The following is a 24,300-nucleotide window of genomic DNA, read 5'->3' as shown; positions in this document are numbered from 1 at the left end:
ATGGATATTTGAATTATAGATAATTAAACATCAAGTGGCTGTAATTGCCACCTGTACTCCATATCTGTTCAGCACATTTGTATCCAGCTCAGCTCTGCCTTGTTCTCTCCAACAAAGTTTGCATTGTGGGCATTCTGGGCATTGTGATTGATGACCAACTAACCTTCACTGAGACTGTTCTATCTGTCACTTGGTCATGCCGCTTTGCATCATATGACATCAGAAAGATTAGGTCTCATCTGGCTGAATATATCATGCCACTCCTTGTCAGGTTCTGGTCATCGCTTGCCTTGACTACTGTAACACCATTCTGGCAACACTCTTGATCTGCTCTGGTCTGGATTGTACCTTATTTGTATGTTGCTTTGGACAAAGGCGTCAAATAGATATGAATAGATAAATGTAAATGTAATGGCATTGTGTTACATTAAAAAATCCAGCTGCTGGTAGGTAGTGATCAGAATCTTAGTGAGTGGGTTGGAGTGGGATGGTGCATTTGTTGGAGCAGGCAATATTGGTTGGAAATCCTGTGGGACCCTGTGTGGGTGTCCTTGAAGGCATCATGAGCCTTTATTTGTGCACATCTCTTGTCACCTCAAACACTGCCTTTAGATGAGAGTCTGACCTTCATAGTGTTTCTTCCTGAATGCTGTGCCAAAAGAAGAGTTACTAGCCTTGAACGAGTCGGTTGATCCAGTGATGAATATTAATACTTACTGAGCATCTTCCAGCTGAAAATGTGGACATGTATGATGTATTTTTTTTTTAATCTCTAGTGTATTACATCACATCTATTCAATTACATGTCACATGTATGAAATGGGTCTAATACATTCTAATCTATTTTTGCCGTGTTTTACTGACTGATCCAAAGTCCCACCTCCATCAGTTACTGTTGCCAGGTCGGACAAGCTTGACAAAAAGCAACATGGCAACACCATTTCTGTTGAGTAGGGTGCGAGAGTGTTTAATTTCTGGGTGTCAGGCAATATAGCTTCAAGAAGCCGACAGCAAGGACATACACTATGTGACAGAAGGACATATTCATGATAGGATGCTCGATGTTGTGTAGCATATATTCAATTATTACACGGCTCTATTAAATGCTGTATTCTGATTGGTCAGTCACAGCATTCAGAGGTCTGATATTACTGTGTAATGACCGTTGCTATGTAGCCCACCGTTGCTAGGGATGCTGCCCTGACAACAGTTACTTTTTTATCGGGCTAACGTACTCGTTACCGCTTCAAAATAATAATTTACAAGATACAAAGATGGAGTATTTTCATGATATTTCAGGATTTTCATTTTCTCTTGATTCCCTGTAGCTATTGTAGCGCAGATTCAGCTGTTGCCGGCAGTTCTTTTTTTCTCTCTTCCCGATTTAATTTATAAATCAATAAAAATTGTATAATTCATCAATATTCTGTCTCAAATTATTTATTTAACTGATAATTAGCCGTGTAATAAGCGGCGCGTTGGGGTTCTATTCCCCTGTTGGGAGTTATTTTCCCAGTATTCACCGGCTCATTATACATTATCTCGTACATAAATAACACCAAAACCTACCTTGGGGTGGCACTAACAAACTTAAGATGACTATCATGTAATGTTTCCAACCCTTAAGATTTTAAGAACAATGTAGTAATGTCCTGAGTGTCACTATTAAAGGGTCCCACAGTCACATATTTTAACCATATTCAAAAAGAAAAAATTTTTAGACGAGAAGAGCACATTTCATACCTAATTCGGTATTAAAGGTAAGGGGGAAAGTTGACCAAGGTTCAGCAGGACACTAAGCTTGTTCAACTGTTATAAATACTCCTAGGATGAGATTTTTCTGTAGGCCTACACAGAAGTTAGCATCGCATTGGTAGCCTTGTCAAGAAGCCTATGGGTTTTTTTCATTTCTGGATTACTGCAGAAAATAAGTTCCGTAGCAAACAAACATTTTTGACATTTATACCTTCACATTTTGTTCAGCAAGATAATCCTCACAAGTTAACACTATTTTCATGATTATTAAAGCCTTAATGCAATCACCAGAAGTGAAAAGCTATCGTTAGGCTATAAATGAACGACACTATGGTTGCATGACCTAACGTCACCCATTCTCAAAACCCATTGGCTGTATTCGGCGTCTGACTTCCGGCAGAAGGCAATACAGCCTCTTGGGGCGGACCCCCAATTTTTTGGCATTCTGGTTTGATTTGGGTGGAGGAGGCGAATTTCCGTTTATATATAAGTAAATATGCTGAACCACTGCGATGGATTCAGAGTTTGCAGTGACACCAATTATGTTCCGTCTCGTTAGTTCACCGCACGGAGCGTTTAACCTGGCAACAACTGCAGCCGGCTCAAATGTGATTGATCAATATCACGCGGACTACAAACAGCCTACAACCGGAAACCAGGGCTCTTCCGCTCTTCTACCGGAGGCAAGATCTCCGGGGTTTGCCTACAGAATGTAGAGTCTGTACATAGAGACTAAACGTCACCACCTTAACAAGACTGTTGAGCCATATTCAACACAGCTCGGCATGATGATGTTCTGTAGCCTCATTTAGCCACTTGTTAGCAACAGCCTTTTTTAAGATACATAGAAACTTCAAGGTTCTCGAGCAGGGTATTTACTGATGTATTTTATGTTGGAGAAAAAAATGTAAAAGCCTCTAAAGCTTGTGTTAACCACAGACCATATTTCAGGTAACCAAAAACCCCTTAAAAAATCTATTGATTTCAAGACGAGGGAACCGTGAGTGGTAAAATGCTAATTAATTTCCGGGTTTTAGGACTTATTGACTTAGAGTCAATTTTGTTATGAGTGCCTAGAGAATTACCACCTGTATATGGTGCTCTTAAGATACTACAGCCTTACTAGTGGCTCTGAGAAGGCTGTGCTTAGGCCCAGCTGTTCTTTGAGCTAGATGCTAAAATCAGCATGCTAACATGGTCATGATACAGAAACCCAGACATGAGTCCTAAAACCCAGAAATGAGTTAGTTAGGAGTTTTGCGCTCCTGATTCCCTTGTCTTGAAGTCAGTTGTTTGTTTGGTTTGATTGTTTGGTCAGTTGGTTAACACAAGCTTAAGAGACTTTCATGTTTTGTTCTACCACTTAAAATACACCAGTTAATACTCCACTCGTTAATTTTGAAGCTTTTGTATATCTTCAAAAAAAGCAGTTGCTAACAAGTGACTAAATGAGACTTATGAGCATCATCACGCCAAACGCGACTTGACAGCCTTGTTGTGGAGGCGATGTTGGAGTTTTGTGACCGTGGTGTAGTACGTTTATAGCCCAACAATAGGTTTTTACTTCTGGCAGTTGCATTTATGCTTCAAAAATCATAAAACAAAACAAAACATGCAAGTATCATAAACTTTTGTTTGACTCAGAGCTTATTTTCTGCAGTAATCCAATGGAAAATTACCATAGGCTTTTTAACGTGGGAACCGGAACAAGGCTAGTATCCGCGTCAGCCTAAAGAAAATTTTTATCCCTGGAGTACTCCATGTCAGTACTGATCTGAAGATTTTTAGCAGGTGTTGTGTTTATGATGTTAACCATCTTAGTTTTGTTAGCTTGCTATCATTTATCTTTTATAGCACCACAGCTGAGGCTGATGGGAATGTCACTACTTTTGAGGGCGTTTGCTCCTAAATTTTGGCTTGTGCGCTATAATTTATCATGAGGGAGCTGTGGCTGTCTACGCTGAAATTCATGGCAGCTTTTTCAGTCTGTACCAAAATGGTGGACTGCCCAACCCAATGTCATTACCACCCTAGAGCGATGAGTCCAACCCTAAACGTAACCCTAGCATGTCTCAAAATGCATTAGCCTTTTTATCAGTCTCGTGTCACTTGAATCAGATTTGGCCGTTGAATACGAATATTTGTTGATTCTTTTTTTTCTCCATATAAATTTTGAATGGGGCTCAGCAGGACGTTCAGTGTGACAGCGGCATTCATTTAATATAGTAAACAAGCTAACACCACTAATGATGGAATCGCAATGTGCAACAACATATTTTGCCAATACTAGATGACAAAACAAAAGCCAAAGACTGTTTCATATTAAGTATCTGAGCTGTAAATTTACCAATTCCAAGCAAAAGACAGAAGATAATGTTATCTTGGAGTCTTGCGGTGAAACGTTTCTCCTCTTCTGTGCCACTGCATCACATCTGCAGCTCTCTGTACTAAGAAGTAGCATGAAAGTCAAGAGCGCTGACTCCACAGCAAAAACAGGGACCAAAACGTTCCCAGAAGTACACTGCACAGCACAGTGACCAGCAAAACAAAAAAGGGTGCTGCATCATTTCATGATGTGGGCCTGCTGCGATCAATCTAAATCACTTGTTGATGGACGTGTCTTACAGTGTGATCAAGCACTACTGCTTTTGATTGATGACCAAAAATTTCACCACATCTCTCACAAACGTCAGCTTTCATCTTGGACTGTCCAAAGTTGCAATGTGTTGCAGCCACTTTAAGAAGTACAAGAAGGTCTCAGTAATAACTAAACTAATTCTATGCTCAGCAAGAGCCTTGTGGCACAAAAAAATTTAGTTTATCCTGTGCCAGGGGAAAACAAAACAATGGCTGGCAATCTGCTTTAAAGGAGCTATGTGTAAGAAATCTAAAGCAAATAGTCATAAAATCCTCCTAATATGTCACAGAGACTAAGGAATAATGTTCATATAACATACTGATCTCACCGACAGCAATAGTACAGCCAGAATATTCGCATTTAAAAAAAAATATTACGGCCCGCAAATCATGTTTATGTTTTGAATTTGTGTTTTGGCCTGTTGCGTCACCCACCGCCGTCTACCAGTCACTCAGTCAGGAAAGTCCCAGCATCAGTTACAGTTACGACTGAGCTACAGCAGCACGGCAAGCAGCATTAGCAGTGTCCCGGTACATAACATTAGCAGCCAGCTCCTCCTCAGCCGGATCCCTGGCAGCAGTGTTAGCGGTGTCCCGGTACATAGCATTAACAGTCTCCTCAGCTGTATACCAGCAGCAGCGTTAGCAGTGTCCCGGTACATAGCATTAGCAGCCGGTGTGCCGGATTAACTGGTGTGTGAATTAACTGGTGAGACAGATGTGCTGTGGGTGTGGCCTTTGAGAAACCCACAGTGGAAAAACGAGGAAATAAACATTGAACTCCTAACCTGTCGATCGCATTCATTTATGTTCACAGCCAGTCCTTCTTTTACTTATTCCGCTATGTGATGGTGCCCTTTCAAACACCACGATAGAAATGGTTTGCTGGACATCCCAAAGTTACATCCACGAAGAATTTGAAGCCAAGCGAGCACGATCCGCAGTTGTCTTGTTGCATACACGTCTATGAACGCTTCACAATAATAAAATCTAAAATACCAGCAAAGTGAGGCATCACACATCGTAGCCACATGATAAACTGCCAGCAATACCAACGTTATGTTATGTCCCTAATCATGTCTGTCCACCTACCTGCGTGTATCATAAGTTAATCTGAGCGCGTCACACATTACCACTCTGTACGTGCGAACATTCAAGTATGGCATTTAACACTCCAGACTCTGTCTGTGTGTCACTCACAGGCTGTATAAATGCATCATCAGTCCTCAGAAATACTTGACATCAGATATATAATGATATGGCGCACACGTAGTTCCATCAACAGGAAAACTCTGCAAACGCCGTTTGCGGTATTGTGAACAGCAGACATTAACACAGTCACTTACGTTGTCAGTCCCAATTCATGAACACGGCAAAACTAAGATACAGATCACTGCAAATGTCAATGAATCCTGTAGAAAATGTTCAGTTGTCAGTCCTGTAGTTTGTATCATCTGATGTCAAGTCGATGTGCAGTCTGGAAATGAAAGTTATTGAGTTATTTACATCCAACTCGAGCGCAGTGCAGCGATTGCCATGAGCTGTGGCAAATTGTGATCCACTCAGATTAACTGGTGATGTAACATGTGTAGGCTACATACCAACAATCATGCTGTATAATAACGGCCGCAGACAATTCACTCAGTCATCACAACGATAGTCTACACTATTCAGTGCAGACATGATAACCCAATATGCAACAAGAATGAAATTAAAAAGTAAATAAATAACAAAAGTCAATGGGATAATCACACACAGGTGTAGGTAACTATACTCAGGTGTAGATAACTCCAATCATCAGGGGGTAGTCTTTATAAGGGTGGTTAACAGGTCACAACTTTGTGGGTTTGTTGGTGAGGAGTTTGAACAGTGAGCAGAAAGAGAGAAAAATACAGAGTGCAAGAAAGAGTGAGTAGTGATTGTAAGTGGTGATTGTGAGTGGTGATTGAGTGGTGATTGTGACAGTGAAGTGTGCTTATTTGTGTTCTAAAGAGAGTGGTATTGTAGGTTTGTGTGTTGTGTGCTAGTGTGTTGTGTCTGTGAGGGTAGGAGTAGCGAGGGTAGGTAGGAGTAGTGAGGGTAGGTAGGAGTAGTGAGGGTAGGTAGGAGTAGCGAGGGTAGGTAGGAGTAGTGAGGGTAGGTAGGAGTAGTGAGGGTAGGAGTAGCAAGGGTAGGTAGGAGGAGCGAGGAGTAGGTAGGGAGGAGTAGGAAAGATAGGGACAGAAACATGGATACAAAAATAATGAAAGAGGTGCTGGAGTTGAAACTCCACAATCGGTATCCTGAGGGGTCAACCAGCCGAGACAGATTTGTCATCAGGAGGAGAGCTTACACCTTCAGGATAAAGGGTAAGGATGCATGTCACATGGACTTAAGAACACAATAATTATCTGCTATGATAAAACTCCAAGTAATCTAATATGATGACATTTAAACACCAGATGGAGACCTCTACTACATCTGTCGGCGAAAGCAGAACAAGGCCGAGCACCTTGCCAAAGCGGTCTCCACTGCTGAGGAAGCTAGCAACCTCTTCGTGGAGTTTCACGCCAGCGACTTGGGTGGGCACTGTGGGGAAAAAACCCACAGTGCCATCATTGCCCGCTATTATTGGCCTGGCATGGAGGATGACATTCGCAAGTGGGTGAGTTGGTATTGTCATAAAATTGAGGTGGAATACACATTCAGGTTCAAAAGTAGAACAGAGGAGTGTAAGGTAGTTATGTGTGTACGCCTTATATTGTGATACTGTATGTGTATGTGCAAAGGCCAACCATGTCAGTCTAAATCATTAACAGTTATTTAAAAAAAATTTGTCTCAATGTTACAATCTTTGTCTGTTTAGATTGCTCAGTGTCCCCAGTGCCAGGCCAGGAGGGCTACCATCAAGGAAAAGCGGGAGTACAATCCAATAGAGGTAAATTACATATGACATGCAGTCAAATCTTTCAATCACATCAGTAGTGACACTTCAGTACTCATGATTGTTTCTTCCTCCCCAGGTAACCGAGCCTCTCGAGCTGGTTGGAATGGACTTGGTGGGTAAACTCAATGTAACAGATGGTGGCAACCAGTACATATGTGTCATGGTTGATTATTTCACCAAATGGGCAGAGGCATACCCACTAAAAAGCAAAACAGCAGACAAGGTGACAAATTGTATTTTTGATTTCTTTTACAAATTTGGTGCACCCAAAAGGCTGCTAACAGACCAAGGCTCAGAATTTCACAACAAGGTATAGAGATTATGCAATATGGATCACCAACATGTAACTTTTGCTGTGCTGGCTCAGCTCATGTTCATTTGAATGGTCATTTCAAGGTCAACTATGGTTTGTGTGAGAGGCTGGGCATCAAGAGGAGCCTGTGCTCCCCTTACCATCCACAGACCAGTGGCCTTGTGGAAGAGCTGAATGGCACGACACAGAGGTATAGTTTTGTTGTCAGTACTTGAACTTGAGCCCTTAATAGCCTAACACACTTATGTCCTGTTCCAGTCTGAACAGGTAATCATTAATGGCACTATCTGGAAAAGGGTTGCATTATCATACACGACAACCCAAATTATCTTTTGCCTCCTCATGCATGTACCTGAATTCTGCATTTTAAGGTCCCTGAACAAACTGGTGGCTGAGCACCCCAACCGTTGGGACCAGTATCTCCGCCAACTATGTTTGCCTTGAGGACCAAGAAGCAGCTGACTACACAATACAGCCTGTATTACCTGATGTTTGGGAGGGAGGCCAGGTATCCCTCAGAGGTCCCAAATCAGTATGAAGTAAGACTGCCAATTGTTCTCATCTGTTTGGAGTTTGAATTTGGCTCATCTGTGTCCCCTACAACCTCACTGATTTCTTCCTGGCAGGTGACCGAAGAGAAGGTCTGCAACCTCATAAAGACAGAGGAGATCTGCAAGGGACTTAGAGATCAGGCCACAATCTACAAAGAGGTAAAAGCCAATATCGAGGCCAAACAACAAAAGGTCCGCAAGAGGAAGGAAGACAGAGGTCAGGCAGACCATTTTAAAGTGGGGGACCTTGTTCTGAAAAAAAATGCGTGGCAGGCCATGAGAAAAGGGGACAAACTGGAGGCCAGTTTGGTGGGACCTTTCAAAATATCAAAGCTGGAGGAGAAGACTGCTCACATGGTGTCAGAGAGGGGGAAACAATCAAGAGTAAACATTGACCACTTGACTCATTACTTCCAGCCAGAGGAGAGGACCCCTGCCAAAATCAAAAAATTGTCTGATCCTACTCCTTTGGCTGATCCCCGCATTGACCCACCCACCACATCAGTCACACCCCCAGCAAGGCAAACCATGAGCTGCGAAGCCCAAGGACCTCCACTCAGTGCAGATATTTGTAAGTACACTGATAGAGTACACCCCAAATTATGCAATTCATGAATAACTGCCATAACAATGTTTTTTTTATTTTTATTTTACAGTAATAAGAGACGTATGGGCAGGAAGGCGAAGAACCACACTCTGGTCAAGGCTGGGGCCATATAAATTATATATAAAGGACCTCTTGTACCTGGCCCCAGGAAAGGAGTTGGAAGGTCAGGTAGCCTACTTTAAAGAAAAATTATTTGACTGATGTGCGTCTTTACAGATTAATCACATTGTTGTTCATAGATCGTTAACGCATACCTAACAATGGTTGGGAGGAAGAGTGGTGCTGTCATTATAGACAGCTATGGAATGACAGCAGTGTGGCAGGGCAAACAGACAGGCTTGAAACGGGTGAGTAGGATTCATTTTTATGCCTTTGCAATCCAGTGAGTTTTTCTCAGTTAGATATATATTGTATATCTTATTTGATTTCTGTTGTAGTTGGCCCTTGATTGTGATGTGACTGCAGGAGCAGTCTCTCATGAAGGACACTGGACACTCATTGTGAGTATTCCTAAATGTTAACAGATGTGGACACAACAATGACACTTATGTTTGAGGGGTTGCTAATATTTGTTTTGCATTTCCATAGATCATGTAACTGAAGGAGATGAGGTCCTTATACCTTGATCCGTTTGGGGCCACTCAGCAACAGATTGAGAGATGTAAACATGTAACAAGGTGAATCAGCTGTAATTTGTGCATTAGACATGTATGTATTCATGCATTTTGGATAACCTTGGGGGAGCAACAGGCGAATTACATCATTTCCCTTATGACTATACTGTTTCACTAGACTGGCATAAGCTTGTCCTTTTGAGGGCCTTTAACATGATTCAAGTGGTCTTAAATTTAAAATCCTCTTACCTGGGCTTATGTTACAATTTCCTGACTGTGGTCAATCTGTGTTCTGTGTAGAGCACTGGTTCACCAGAAGTGTCCTGCTATTGGTAGGTGGACATGTTCTACAGTGGCCCATCCAAAACAGCAGAGCACATCATGTGGGGTGTTTGTGTGCAAGGTGATGACTCAGTGATCTCTGTGCCTGTCATTAAAGAGTCATTCAAATTACACTCATCAGACTTTTAGCTTGCAGAGCAGATTTTGCTGGCCCAGCAGATCCACTATGCAGTGGACCAGGAGGGTGTGACCATGCTAAGGATGGACATGGCTAAAGCTCTGCTGGCAAATACAGGTACAAAGGACTCTTCCAGGTTTACTTGTTTGTGTCTGTAATGGCAACTGGACTATATGTATGCCTGTGTTGTAGATGACCTATCCCAGCTGTGTTGGGCTTGTGGGGAGGAAAGCTCCGGGGCTGAGATGGACAAGTGGGTAAGGAGATTAATTCATGTCCCAGCCAACGTCGGTTGCCTTGGATGCACCTTGATGGGTTACCTCACGGTCACTGGGTGAACACTCAGAGTCACACAGCTATTGTTAATGTGTAGTTTAATTTACTTAACCTGCATGTCTTGCACTTCAGCGGTCACTGGAGCAGCTGAGGGAACATGAGAACACAGACGACCACAGCTAACATTTAAATCTACTATCTGACAGACATTGCCATACAATTCTAAGCATTATCATGACTTCTCATTAACTGTTTAATTGTACAACCTCCTGGGATGAATGATTACCTGACACACTGCTTGGATAGTTTCAGAGGTCTCTTTTCTCTTTTTTTTTTTTTAGATTGAGTGCACCACCTGCTGTCTGTGATACCATTCACAGTGTGTTGGACAGCCCTCACCAGGGCAGGACTGGCTTTGCACTGCTTGTGCCACATGAATCGGCACTGCAACAGTCCGGTCTGTTGCTCTTCCTGAGGTTTCTACCATTCTACCATTGTGTTAAATGTGTATACGTTTGCATTTAAAATTGTTTTATGTTTTCCAAGTTATTTATACTTTGGTCTAATATCAATAATTCCATTTTTTCTACATTCATTTTATAGCCTGATAATTTTGAAAACGTGTTTGTATTCTTATCGTAAACCTATCTTCTGTGAGGTTTGGTCATTCGAGTATTGTTTGTTTAAGTCTGTTGAATGCCACCTGTTCATGAGCAGGTAAGCATTTGTGACATCTGATCAGTTGCATCCACAAATTGCCACACGAGGCTGCCATAGGTGTTTCTAGCCCATTTTTGGTGGTGCTGAAGCACCCCTAAATTGAATCCCAGCACCCCTAAAATTTGAGAGATTTTTATTTTTTTACTGTATAACTGACTGGATGCCCGCCAATTACTGTTAATGTGTTAATGTTACATGTTGTGCATTGCATTTCAAATAAAAGTACAAAAAAAAGTCCAAGGTCCATTTTTGGTATTTTTGGTACTCACTGTAGGGGGCTGGTTTACTCCAGAAATATACATACTGTTTATGTGTATGTTGAGGAGCTGCTGTATCAAAATGAGTTGTCTTCCCCCAGAAATTAGGGTTACGATATATTTCTTTTATGATTCCAATCCATTCCTCTTTTGCTGTGGCTCAGCATTTAAATAACCTTTATCAGATTTGATGGTTTAGTCACAGATTTTCCCAAAAAGTGTTGTGCTTTTCTTTCACAAATGTGGGAATGAAATTGCGTACAAAACAGTGAAAATAGCTTGCCTGGCCGGGCAGCTCTCTGGGTGCTCAGCACCCCTAAACCTCTGATCCTAGAATTGCCCCTGGAGGCTGCCTTTTCTGCTGTGTTTGTGGGCAAGTTTCATTTAAATCAGGTGCAAATAGCCATATATAAGTACCACAAAAACTTCCTCAGTGAAAACAGAAGTCATGCTGACAGATCCAGCATGAGCATTGTAGCATGTTAGTCTGACTTAGCCATTCACAACATTATAGGTGTGTTTGATTTGTGTCACTGAGCACACTGACTGGGTGGAGCATTCAGTAAGTGATTAATTAAGAAAGATGCAACCTTTTTTAACCATGCCAGGGTTCAGTAGTGCTAATTATAACCCATAAGGATGTGATCCCAAATTGCGTTGTCATGCATTTGTACTGTTAACTAAATACTAGACCCAGCCTGGGTGGGTAAATGTAATCAGCTGGCTGATATCAGCCCTGAAATATTGGCCGTTGCCACCAGAGGCTAAATTGTCATCAGGCCAATGGCAGATGGATTCTGAGATTGTAACATTACTAATTGATAGCAGCAGCTTGAACACTGGTGCATGTAAACTTGAGTTGGTTTTGATGAGTCATATCGTGGGCTCAAACTGCTTCACTTAATGACAGTGCTACTTCATCAGTAACAGATGTCCACTTTTGATTATGGACAACCAAATTGTCACTCACCCTCACTCCATTCAGTCTCTCGCCCCTCAAAACTGAAGGAGGAGGAGGAGTGAAAGAGCTTTGGGATACAGCCTGTGTCTTAAACTGTAATAATGAGAGTCCTCATAGCAGTGAGACAGCAGGAACCAAACAGCTCTCCTGCTGGATTGTACTTTGAGACCTGCTGTACTGATGACTCATCTTGGATTCAGCAGAGAAGTGGCTCTTTCATATCTTTCTCTCAACTCTGCAAAGCAATGAAACTTACCATAACACAAATAAATGATTTTGTTTGGAGTGCAACATGAAGCTTTCTTGTTCAGTCATTAAAAGCCTTTCTTGCTGAGTAGTACTTTTCATTGTACCATTGTCATTGTACCTTTGTGTTTACAAGTTTACAAAAGTACAATGACTGCAAAATGGAATCATTTTCTTTATCATTTGAAAACTAAAGGCCCGTAAAGTGATGTCAAGCTGAGTCAGTTACCAAGTTCATTTGGAGAGGATGATACCAGGATAAAAGCTGTAGCTGGTAACTTGTAAGAATTTTACTGAAATTATCACTGCATCAGCACAGCAATACAGTAGACAGATAGTCTCCCTCCTCCTCTTCTAAGTGCTCCAATGGCATTACTGCATGTGAAGAAAAACAACCAATCAGAGCCAAGGACTCTCTAACACAGCTGTCACTCATGTCAGTCACTGCTTATGAGCTGTCAAACAGTCAAACTAGGCAGCGCTGACTGCACTTTCACCATATTCCAGCAGGAATAGAGGAGAAAATAACATAAGCAACCAAGATGACATGTTTTACCGATGTTATCATGTGGCTTCATGTAGCAGTGTAGGCTATGTAGTATAAACACTTACAGTAGTGTGCTTGGAGAAGTTGACCATACAAACACCTTGCCTTCAGAACTGCCTTTATTCTGCATGGCATAGATTCAACAAAGTGATGGAAACATTACTCAGAGATTTTGGTCTGTATTGTATGATGCAGTTGCTGCAGATTTGTCAGCTGCACATCCATTATGGGAATCTCCTGTTCCACCACATCCCAAAGGTGCTCTGTTGGATTGCGAACTTGTGGTTGTAGAGGCCAACAAACATGGATTTTCACTCGAGAGAACGGAGTTCGCATCCCGTAAGAGTCTAAGCCAAACCCCCTTTTTTCCTAAATCTAACCATTTCCTTTTGTTGCCTAAACCTAACAACATGCTTTTGTTGCCTAATCCTAACCATGTGTTTTTGTTGCCTTAACCCAACCATGTGTGTTTGTTGTTGAAGGAAAAAAAATGTCAATTTGTGGTGTTTACATAGTGTGTTTATTTTGAAAGAGACTAAATTATAGACTAAATTCCCTGTGAAAACAGAGGTGCATCTTGAAAGAAGAAAAGTTGACACGGTGTCCCAGAACATCAACAACCAATGCACCCAGGGTACCTTGCACGTTGTATGTGGACATGGAAAGACCAAAACGTCAATATGTGACGAGAATGTGTTGCATGTTCAGGTAGGCTGGGGTGTTAAAACAATGCTCAGTTGGTACTAAGGGGCTCAATGTGCCAAGAAAATATCCCCCACACCATCACACCACAGCCTTAACCGTTGATACAAGGCAGGATGGATCCATGCTTTCATGTTGTTTATGCCAAATTCTGACCCTACCATCTGAATGTCACAGCATAGACTCATCAGACCAGGCAACCACCCTCTGTAAACCCTAGAGATGGTTGTGCATGAAAATCTCAATAGAGCAGCTGTTTCTAAAAGCAGTCTTTAAGTCCCTTGTATCACCTTTCTTCCCCATTCTGATGCTCGGTTTACACTTCAGCAGGTCATCTTGACCATGTTTACATGCCTACCCAATAAAGTGGCCGATGTAACATACAACATAACAGGTCCTCTTGAAAGGTTTGACAGTGTGAGATCAAAGTTTAAGAAGGTTTAAGATAAAAAACTAAATTAAGATTGGTGCCTCTATGTCATAGGGCCCGCTATATAAACGTTTTATAAAATGTAATTAATGACTACATAAACAGTTAATAAATCATTTACTAATGCCTTATAGATCAGTTAATAGACATCAATAAGAACAAATGTTGGGTTGCCAGGTTATGAAAACTATCTGTGGATTGTATTTATCCCTCTTCAGTAGGGCACTTGCTTTCTCTTTTAGCTCTATAGCTCACCAATTAGACCACTTTAATGGATAATTTGACCTTCTGGAAAAGTCTGGACCAAAATCCATTTATTAACAATTTATTAAAGGTTTGATGGATGTTAGAGAAAAAAATATTTTGCTGAAAGCTGATTAGAGAGTGAGACACTTGTCCCACTTTATCAATGACTCAACTACTAATGACTCACCAGCCATAGATATTTCACAACCTGGCAAACCTCTTATTAATGGCCTATAACTCATCTTAAAAACATCGGCAAATGACTTACTAACCATTCAGGAAGTCATTAGTTACAACAACCTTTATAAAGGGGGACTTATTAGACAGTGTACTCTGAGATATTGGATTTAGAGGGTGTAACTCAGTTAGAGTTCATTCCAGGTATCTGTGCCTAAATCAGTCTTTGAGCTGTCAGTGTGTTTTTCCCTGGGGACCTGGCTGTATGTACAGCATGCCACTGCTGCAACCCACCTGCCTGTGATTATTGGTTCAGCTGATGTGTATTGAGAGCTTGTACAGGAAAAGCAGTCAACCATGTCCACAGTGACAGCTGCCACTGAGCTGTTGTTGTCAGTGACAGTCTCCACTTAACGGCTCCAACACACCCTATAAGCTTCTCCGCCTCACAGTGGTTCAGCAGTAACTCAAGGCTCCACGAGCTGTACAACATCAGCATGCTGTGTGCTGCTGGATTTACCATTTGGGAGATGTGTGTGTCATAGAACAACAAGAAAGCATTTTCAGCTGAAATCGGTTTATGTTTCACAGTAAATAGCTTGTATCAATACAAAGAAGGAGAATGGGTCCATCATTTAAGATCCACCTTTTTGTTGTTGCAGGAAAAAAAAGCACTTGTGGTTAAACATCTCTTTCAGTAACATTTTGCAGGTTAATGTGCTGCTGTTGGTTGAAAACTGCAAATGAATTTCAGTGTTTTGTTAATGCTGGAGATGAATAGAGGCTTCCACTCCAAAGCTTCTTAACACAGATCCACACTGACACTCATTTGCATGACTATTATACAAATTATTAAAAGGCACAATACAAACTATTATAGAATATCATGGAAGGAACCGTGTGGTGGAGGAGGTTATATTTTCTCAGAGCAGCTATTCTGCTGTCAAACATGTTTAGATTGAGCATGAATGGTCATTCCTGATCTTGAAAATAATAGATTGATTAAAAAAATCTTCTCTCATAGTTGACTTAACTTCTCCACATCTCATGGTCTTAAAGGAATACTTAACCCTCCATCAAATACTTCCCCCTATGTTACATTGAATTTGTGAAGAACATTATTTTTCCCACATGCCTCCTCAAATGGATGGATTGCTGAACGGGAGTATCAGGCACAGGTCCAGGGGCCCAAAGGGTCTGGGGACCCCTGGCTTTCACTTGCAAAATGTCACTCAAATTAACAAGTACTGACCAGGAAGAGACTCAAAATGACCACAAAGAAAAACAAAAAGAATACAAAGAGATGCAAAACAACCACAAAGAGACACTTAATGACTACAAAGACACAAGCAACAACAGAGTCATAAAATAAATACACAATTGACCTAAAATGACTTAAAAAGACACTAGATTACTATAAAAGAGGGCAGCCTCAAAGAGATACCAGAATGACTACTACATGAAACAAAATGACTACAAAGAGACACAAAATGTCCACAGAGACACAAATTAACTCTTTGTGCCCAAGGGCCCATTGTCTCATAAACTGTTGATGCCTCCACCATAAAGTCATTAGGGTCCACTCTTAACAACAACAAAACTATATCCAAACATCTGTTTACAATCTCTCACATAACTCATGCAGTATAATCCCAGTCTCGTTTATCCAGCCGTATGCTCAGTACTTCTCAAACACATGCATTTTTGCTAAAACCCACCTCCACATAAACAGCGCTACTCAACACAACATGTCATATGTGTTTTAAATAGAAATGGTTTTATTTTTTTACAAAAATGCATGTGTTTGGGAAGTACTGGGCATTTGACTGGGTAAATGAGAATCGGATTACTGCTTGAGTTGTGTGAGAGTTTGTAAACAGATGTTTTGATATAGTTTTGTTGTCGTAAAATGTGGATCCCTTTAGCTTCAGTTGCTAAAGGTTTGGTTCATTTTAAAAGGACTAAATGTGAAAACACCCTGAGTGTGTCTTAGCAATCAAGAGAAACTGTAGGCCTAATTTGACCACAAGTTGTGTTGATTGATGGAAATATTTGCTTTTGTTTCATGTTTTTAATGTTTTGTGAGTGTTGGAGCATTTTGCAAACAAAATGTGTCCTTTTGTCCAGAGCCTGTCAGTTCATGCCTGTGTGTGGACTGTTTTAAAAATGTAACTTCTGAATGGACAATTGTGTTCAGCTAATGAGGGAGAACTGTAATATAAAGTAACACTGTACTGGTAAGATGTATAGCTCATTACATTTTGTTCCATAATGACTTTAATGAATTTCTGAGGAACGGAAAAATTGAATGACCCAGCAATAACAGGCGTCTCATTCATCAAATCTGTCAGTTAGTCAGAGAGCAAGGATTCGCACGCTTGTTCTTTGAACTCCCATGGAACTTATGTGGCTGAGGTTGTGTGTTTTATTCTGAAACAAAGTGTCTCATGGATACACAATGCAGCACTAACTGTAAGGACTGCTTCATCACGCCCAATCACTGATGACTTTTGTTTTTGACTGTGAGCAAAGTCCTGCTAGCAGCCCCTAGAGGATAAAGCATTAATTACACCTCACATTATGAGAGGGACTCACAAACTGTACTGACAGTTTACAGTGGTTCTCGATTACTAAGTCACGCTTAATGAAACCAGAACTCATCTGATCATCATCACCTTCTGAGTGTAGCAGGTCTGTTCTTGCAAATGTGGTAACACATTTTCATTGGTTTCACATGTTTTTACACCCTTTTTCAAAACAGTTAACACACATCTTATAGAAAGACCCAGAGTTCTATTGGAATAACTGTGTAAACACAAAATGAAAACATAGATTCATAGCTGATACAAATAACTTGCATAATTATGGATCTCTAATGTACCTGTAAAAAAACTGCACAGCTCATCAACCAGCCATCAGTCCTGATCCATCTTTAAAAGATGCCACCTATGTGTGACTATTTGCAAGCATGGATCAAAGAGGCCAAAGACACATACAAATAAAAAATAAATATAATAAAATTAACTTTCCTAATTAAAAATCAATTTTTACAGTATTTCAAAGGGGAACTCCAAAAAATGTTAATAAATAAATAAACATATAGAAAGGTGCAGGTGCAAAGTGCAGCAGGGTTTATTACATCTAATAAAACCATCTTTGGAGAAAGGAATACAGTTCATGCTGTGATCACATGAGAAAAATTAACATGAGTAAAGACCTGCTAGCAGCCCCTAGAGGATATAGCTGTAATTACACCCCACAATATGAGAGTTGGACAGACTGGTGAACTAAAAAAAGACTCACAGTTTACAGTTTTTCTCATTTGCTTGAACACATTTGTCCATTCAGATGCTATATTTTCAAACAGCTGACACACGGGCCTGTGCTGAAAGTCAAAATGACACATTTTTGTTTGCAAAATGCTCCAACACTCACAAAACATTAAAAACATGCAACAAAAGCAAATATTTCCATGAATCAACACAGCATGTGGTCAAATTAATATATTCTTTAAATCAATAATTACACCAGTGGTTTCAAAGGCACAGCAAAGGGCGAGCCAAAATCTCAAGGCAAACCAGTATTTATATCCGTGTACAATAGCTTCTGTAATGTGTGTTGTCATTCTTGTCACGACATAAGACAGTTATAATAAGAAAAAAATAAGGCTGATAGCTTTTGTGATACTGAGCACTGACAGTTTTTTCTCTTCTCTTTCAGTGGTAGGTCGTCTTCACTGGTGCTTTGTTGTAATTTGTTCTGTACAACAAAGCCCATTGTCCAACTCACGGCTTTCTCCTTTTAATTGTTATCATCCCTCATAATGACTGCCAATCAGAGCTTTTGATGTGTCACACACTCATAATTCCCACGTTCCCACAAATAGGTTCCTTGTGAAGGTTTTTTAAATTAAATGAATTTAAATAAAATTTTTCGGCTGGAGTTTGCACCTTTATTGGTTAATGGGTATGCATGATATACTGTAAAAAAAATCACTCCTAACTTTTTCTGTAGGCCCAGTTGAATATTGTAATACTAATGTGTGCTTCTTACAAAATCCCATGGCATACTTGGATTGGCATCACGGCACACCATTTGAGAACCACTGCATTACACAATGGACAACAAAATACAACATAGAGCTGTCAATATGAGCCGGTTCGACCTTAATTTGTGCTGTATGCCTGTGCCATTTATTGATACTATACGTAGTTATATGTGCCAAAAGAGGAAAGAAGGCATATCACAGTATGAACTTTATTTTTTATTTTTTTTACACCTTGTGAAGATGCTGCATTGAAATACAGTAAACAAAAGACAAGAGAGAAAGTCTTCTTTATTAATTTTATTATATTCATTATTCATTTGTATGTGCCTTTGGCGTCTTTGATCCATGCTTGCAAATTACAACACAGATGCGGCATCTTTTATAGTTGCATAAGGGCTGATGGCTAATCGAAGAGTTTGCAAGGCAGTTTAAGACACGTGTGTTAGTCACTTCTAGCAGCTGTGAATCTATGTTTTCCTTTTTTAACACAGTCAATCAAATAGAACTTTGGGTCTTTCTATGAGATCTGTGTTAACTGTTTTGAAACGGTGTGAAAAATATGTGAAACCAATGAAAACATGTTAACACATTTGCAAGAGAAGACTGTAAAGTAAATGGAGTAAACTCTAATAAAATGTATCTTTTTGTCCCCACAGTGTTTTAACACACAAAACTGTGAAAAGTCCTGCTAGCAGCCCCTAGAGGATATAACCTTCATTACACCCCACATCATGGGAGAATTGGACAGACTAACTGAAGTAAAGAAAGTGACAATGTGACTACTCTAAAAGCCTTACCAGCAGTGAGGCCGGAAAGCGTCCTTCTGTGCCATTATTTGGCTGGCAGAAAGAAAAAGTTCCTACATGAAACTGCTCACGACAAGGTTATCTTGAGTAACCAGGTCATGATTTCTGATAAAAGACATTCTGTTGAGTCTTTCAAATGTGTTTTGGCGCTTTGAGCATCACAGTCCAAGTGCCATCTAGTTCCATTATATTGGAGAGAAGGCAGACATCTCTACAGCTGATATCTCCAACACTGGGTAATCTTACACCAAAACTATCTAGACTGATAAATTGCACTACAGGCAAGGGGAAAAATACGGATTTTTGATTTGAGGTTGAACTGTGCCTTCAAGAAATGTCCACTCCTCCATTAATTGGACAGATTAACAGCCAAACAATTAGACTAACCAACAGAGCCCGATACACATCAACATAACCTAAACATAAAACAAAGTACCACAATATATTTTCATTCTGCCAACAGGTTCCTGTTCAGGGACATAGTAGTTTGCAGAGTATCCGAGTATGCATTGTGTAGAAGGCAGGAAGCATCCTGGACTGGGTGTAGAGCAACAAAAGTGCACTTAAACTGCCACTCATGTACATTTTGCCTCTTTTTTTGTTTCAGAATGACCTTTGACCCTTGAGGGAGCACTGTCTCCCTGGGAGTGGTTCCAGGAAGGGAGGAAGGGGCCAACCAGAGTCCAGGGATGGACATGGAAAGCTACCCAGGCCCAGGGGGGAATGCATCGGGATCCAATAACACAAACTGCACTGTCCCACCTGCCACCAGCCTGCAGGTGGTCCAATTCACAGACGGGATGGCGGCGGTGGTAGTCGTACTCATTATCCTCACCCTCCTTACTGGCCTTGTCAACGCTGCTGTAATCATCGCCATCTGCACCACCAAGAAGCTCCACCTACCCGCCAACTACCTCATCTGCTCTCTGGCCGTCACCGACTTCCTGGTGGCGCTTCTAGTGATGCCCATCAGCATCCTCTACATCACCATGGAGACATGGTCCCTGGGTCAGGTGGTGTGCGAGCTGTGGTTGAGCATGGATATGACCTGCTGCACCTGCTCCATCCTGCACCTGTGCGTCATCGCTTTGGATCGGTACTGGGCCATCACCAAAGCTATTGAGTACGCTCGCAAGAGGTCAGCCCGCCGTGCCGCCATCATGGTGGGAATAGTCTGGGTCATCTCGGTTTTAATATCCATGCCACCCTTGTTCTGGAGGCAGAGGCCTATCAACGGCAGCCTCCGACAGTGCATCATAGAGCATGATCACCTGGGATACACTATTTACTCTACTTTTGGGGCATTTTACATTCCCATGATCGTCATTCTTATCTTATACTACAGGATTTACAATGCCGCAAAAACTCTGTACCAGAAGCGGGGCTCCTCTCGACATCTCAGTACCCGCAGCATGGGCAGTCAGAACTCTGTAGACCATTGCCGTGTCTCCCACACATTTTGCGTGTCAGACTTGTCCAACTCAGATCCCGCACTGGCTACTGACAAACTTAACGCCACCATCCGCATCCCATCCTTTGAGAAGGACATGGATGGGCAGGATGAGAAGAACCAGATATGTACGTCACGAGAGAGAAAAGCAGCTCGAATCCTCGGCCTCATCCTCGGGGCCTTCATTATCTGCTGGCTGCCTTTCTTTTTAAAGGAGGTCCTGGTGGGGCTGCGAATAGTACAGCCTTCTCAGCTTATCTCGGACCTCCTGACTTGGCTGGGTTATATCAACTCTCTCATCAACCCCCTGCTGTACACCAGCTTTAATGACGATTTCAAGCTGGCTTTTAAAAAGCTACTGAAGAGGAAAGAGCATGCATAATTCTGAGATTAGAAACATCAAAGGGAACGAATACACCTTTACAGTTTTTTCTGAGTGCTTTGGCACTATCTTTGAAACTAAAGGCTCTTTTTGCAGAATTCTACACATTAACGGCAAAACCTTAGACCAAATCAGCAAAACATTATACATCTCTTACAGAAGAAATCAGTTCTTAAAAAACAGTTTGATGTCTTTTAAAAACAACAGCCATGGCTAGAGGCATTATGTTTTCGGGTTGTCCGTCCGACCATACTTCTGTCTGATTCTCATGAATACAATATCTCAAGAATGCCTGATAGGAATTTCTTCAAATTTGATACAAATCTCCACTTGGACTTAAGGATGAAATGATTAGATTTTGGTGGTTAAAGGTCAAGTTTAATGTGACCTCGTAGGTCTCATTCTTATAAACGTGATGTCTCAAGAGCGCCTTTGGGGAATTTCTTCAAATTTAGCACAAACATCCATTTGGACTCAGCGATGAACTGATTAGAATTTGGTGGTCAAAGATCAAAGGTCAACGTCACTTTGACCTTACAGTTATTTTGCCTTAACTCAAGAATTCATACGCTAATTATGACAACATTTTGCACGAATGTCTAATAGAATAAAATTGATTATAAATAAATAAAAGTGATGACATTTTATATCCAAACAGTCAAAGGTCAACTTCTCTGTGACATCATAATTTTCCACATGAACACTTTTCTGGCCGTTACTAAATGTCATATCTCAGGAGGAGAAGGCGAGACATTTGATTAGAATCTCAAATGGGTGACACTCATCTTGGGTGTCCACCTTGAAACTGTGCTGAATGTTTAGATCTTCTACGCTGCCGGGGGAAGATGTGTGTGAAGCATCCATGATTTCACACAAATGGATGTCAACTTTAACTGCAACTTGAGTGGTTTGCGGAGGCATACAACCGTAAAGTGGTAATTCTAGTTGTGCTAATACAGTATACATAAATCAACATTTGAAAAAGTACACAAAGCACTAACTACACACTGATAGCATAAATACAAGCAAAAATACTTGTGGCTTTGGCTTTTTCTTCGTTAAAGGTATAGCAGTTTGCTATAAAGTTGTTGTACATGTACAGTAGTAAATACACATACACACAAGTATCCAAATATGTAACATATGGATGTATATCATATACAAATAACATAATCAATACAAATAAGGAGGAAAGGTTTTTTCTCTGTTCTAGCACTCCTCAAACAACAAAGGCTCAGCAGAATCAAAGAAAAACGTTTGTTAGAAAACCTCATGGTTGTATGTCTCCGCCAGTCAGTTAAGTTGCAGTTTACAGCCATGTCCGGCCAAACTTACATATATGTAGCCATGGCAGGAGACGATGTTTCAAATATGGATGTTGCTGCAAAGAAGCTACAAATTCTAAACGGTGAGGCTTCACAGACATATTTAACCCAGCAGCACAGAAGATCTATACAGTCAGCACAGTTTCGAGATGTACACTCAAGATTACTGTCACCAATTCAGTATCTGACCAACTGTCTCCCCTTCTGTTCCTGAGTGATGACGTTAAATAAGGGCCATTATGATGTCACAGTGAAGTTGACCTTTTGGATATAAAATGTCATCACTTCATTTGTCTGAAGTTTTTTCATAATTAGCAGAAGAATTCTTGAGTCACAGTGACCTTGACCTTTGACCACCAAATTCTAATCGATTCATTGTTGAGTCCAAGTGCACGTTTGTGTCAAATTTAAAGAAATTCCCTCAAGGAGTTCCTGTGATATCTCATTATCAAGAGTGGGATGGAGACAAGGACAAAGGGGCCTTGACCTTTGACCATCAAAATCTAATCAGTTCATCCATGAGTGGTAGTTTGTGCCAAATTTGAAAAATCACTCAAGGAGTTCTAGAGGTATTGGATTCATGCAAATGGGACGTACATACTGAAAACTCAAAAACATAATTCCTCTGGCCACAGCTGTTGCTGGCGCAGAGGCATAAAAACTAAATCTCACCTTTTTTCATGGGTCTGGCCGTAAGACTTCATTCACATGTTGTCCTTGGCTAGGCAGCACATGTAAATGTGGACAGACAATTAGACAAATAGTGCAACAATGTATCATTTTTTATAGTTTTGCTAGAAGTGTGTTATAAAATTACAAACTGAGTATAGAGCAGAGAAGGTGCATTCAGTTTGGCATGCTTGGTAAATGCAGTGGCTATAAGTGTTAATGGTTTCAGAGATAGTGCTTTAGGAATCACTGTCAGTGTTTACAATAACCATTCAGACAAAACTGTAATGTAGTTGGAGTCTGTCCAGTGGCTGTATGGAGTGTGATGTTGTGCTTCTCAAGTAAAAAAGAATACTTCTCAACAAACTATGTATTCCCTGGTTTTCTCAATAAAAGAATTCTTTATTACTACTATTTGTTCATTATGTTCATCATTCCTACATCATCTCCCTCCAAACTGTGCTGCAGCCCCGCCCTTGTTTGCTCATATAGCCACACCCTATTTATGCCTACAGGGGTGAGTGGAGAGGTGCACATGGAAACAAAGTATTTGGAAATGTGATGTATGGTTTGTGGCTTATAAACCAAAGTGCATTTGCCTTATTCCATGTTATGGTGGACAGGAATTATTTTTTGTATTGACTAGAGCTCAACATTTGTCCCATGGCTGGTAAAGCACTACCTGACCTACACATTTCAACTTTGTCACATGTATGGTTTAGACAGTAGAATTGCCTATTCACAAATGTAGCATGACATTAGTGCTTTGACCTCTAATAATAGAAAGGACAGCTTAAACAATAGGGGTCTGATGGTCTGATAGGCATGGTAAGATTTGTTAGTTAGGACTAAACTAAAGCGCTTTGGGGTTGCATTTTTGATGTATGAAAGGCGCTATATAAATAAAGTTTGATTGATTGATTGATAAACACAAAGTAGGTGGGGATGTCATTAGTTTTGCAGGTATTTCACTTCAGATCAATATGGGAATTATAAGTCATGGCAAATCTAATTTTGTCCTGATGATGGCGTTAGAGAAATAGCAGGGGATCACTGAAGTGATTATACATCATACTAAGGGGGGCATGAATGTGTGTTCACAGTTTCATGTCAGTCCATCTAAAAGATGTCAAAATATTTTACTCAAACCTTATGCTAGAGGATATGCCAGGGTTTCATTAGGATACATCATGTG

At 40.7% G+C, this 24,300-nt stretch overlaps 1 protein-coding gene across 1 annotated transcript in view; it reads left to right on the top strand.

The window, feature by feature from the left end:
- htr1e (5-hydroxytryptamine receptor 1E) overlaps positions 1-23,476 on the top strand; it is a 54,819-nt gene extending 31,343 nt beyond the window's left edge. Inside the window, exon 2 of the mRNA XM_033649081.2 lies at positions 19,887-23,476. Within this exon, the coding sequence (XP_033504972.1) occupies positions 19,969-21,111 (1,143 nt within the window). The 5' untranslated portion in view covers positions 19,887-19,968 and the 3' untranslated portion in view covers positions 21,112-23,476. The remainder of the gene's footprint in view (positions 1-19,886) is intronic.
- Positions 23,477-24,300: the final 824 nt, after the last annotated feature.

This window comes from Epinephelus lanceolatus, chromosome 13 (genome assembly GCF_041903045.1).
Source record: "Epinephelus lanceolatus isolate andai-2023 chromosome 13, ASM4190304v1, whole genome shotgun sequence".
Taxonomy (NCBI): Eukaryota; Metazoa; Chordata; class Actinopteri; order Perciformes; family Serranidae; genus Epinephelus; species Epinephelus lanceolatus.
The sequence above is the reverse complement of the archived record's forward strand: the minus strand, read 5'-3'. Positions and strand labels throughout refer to the sequence as shown.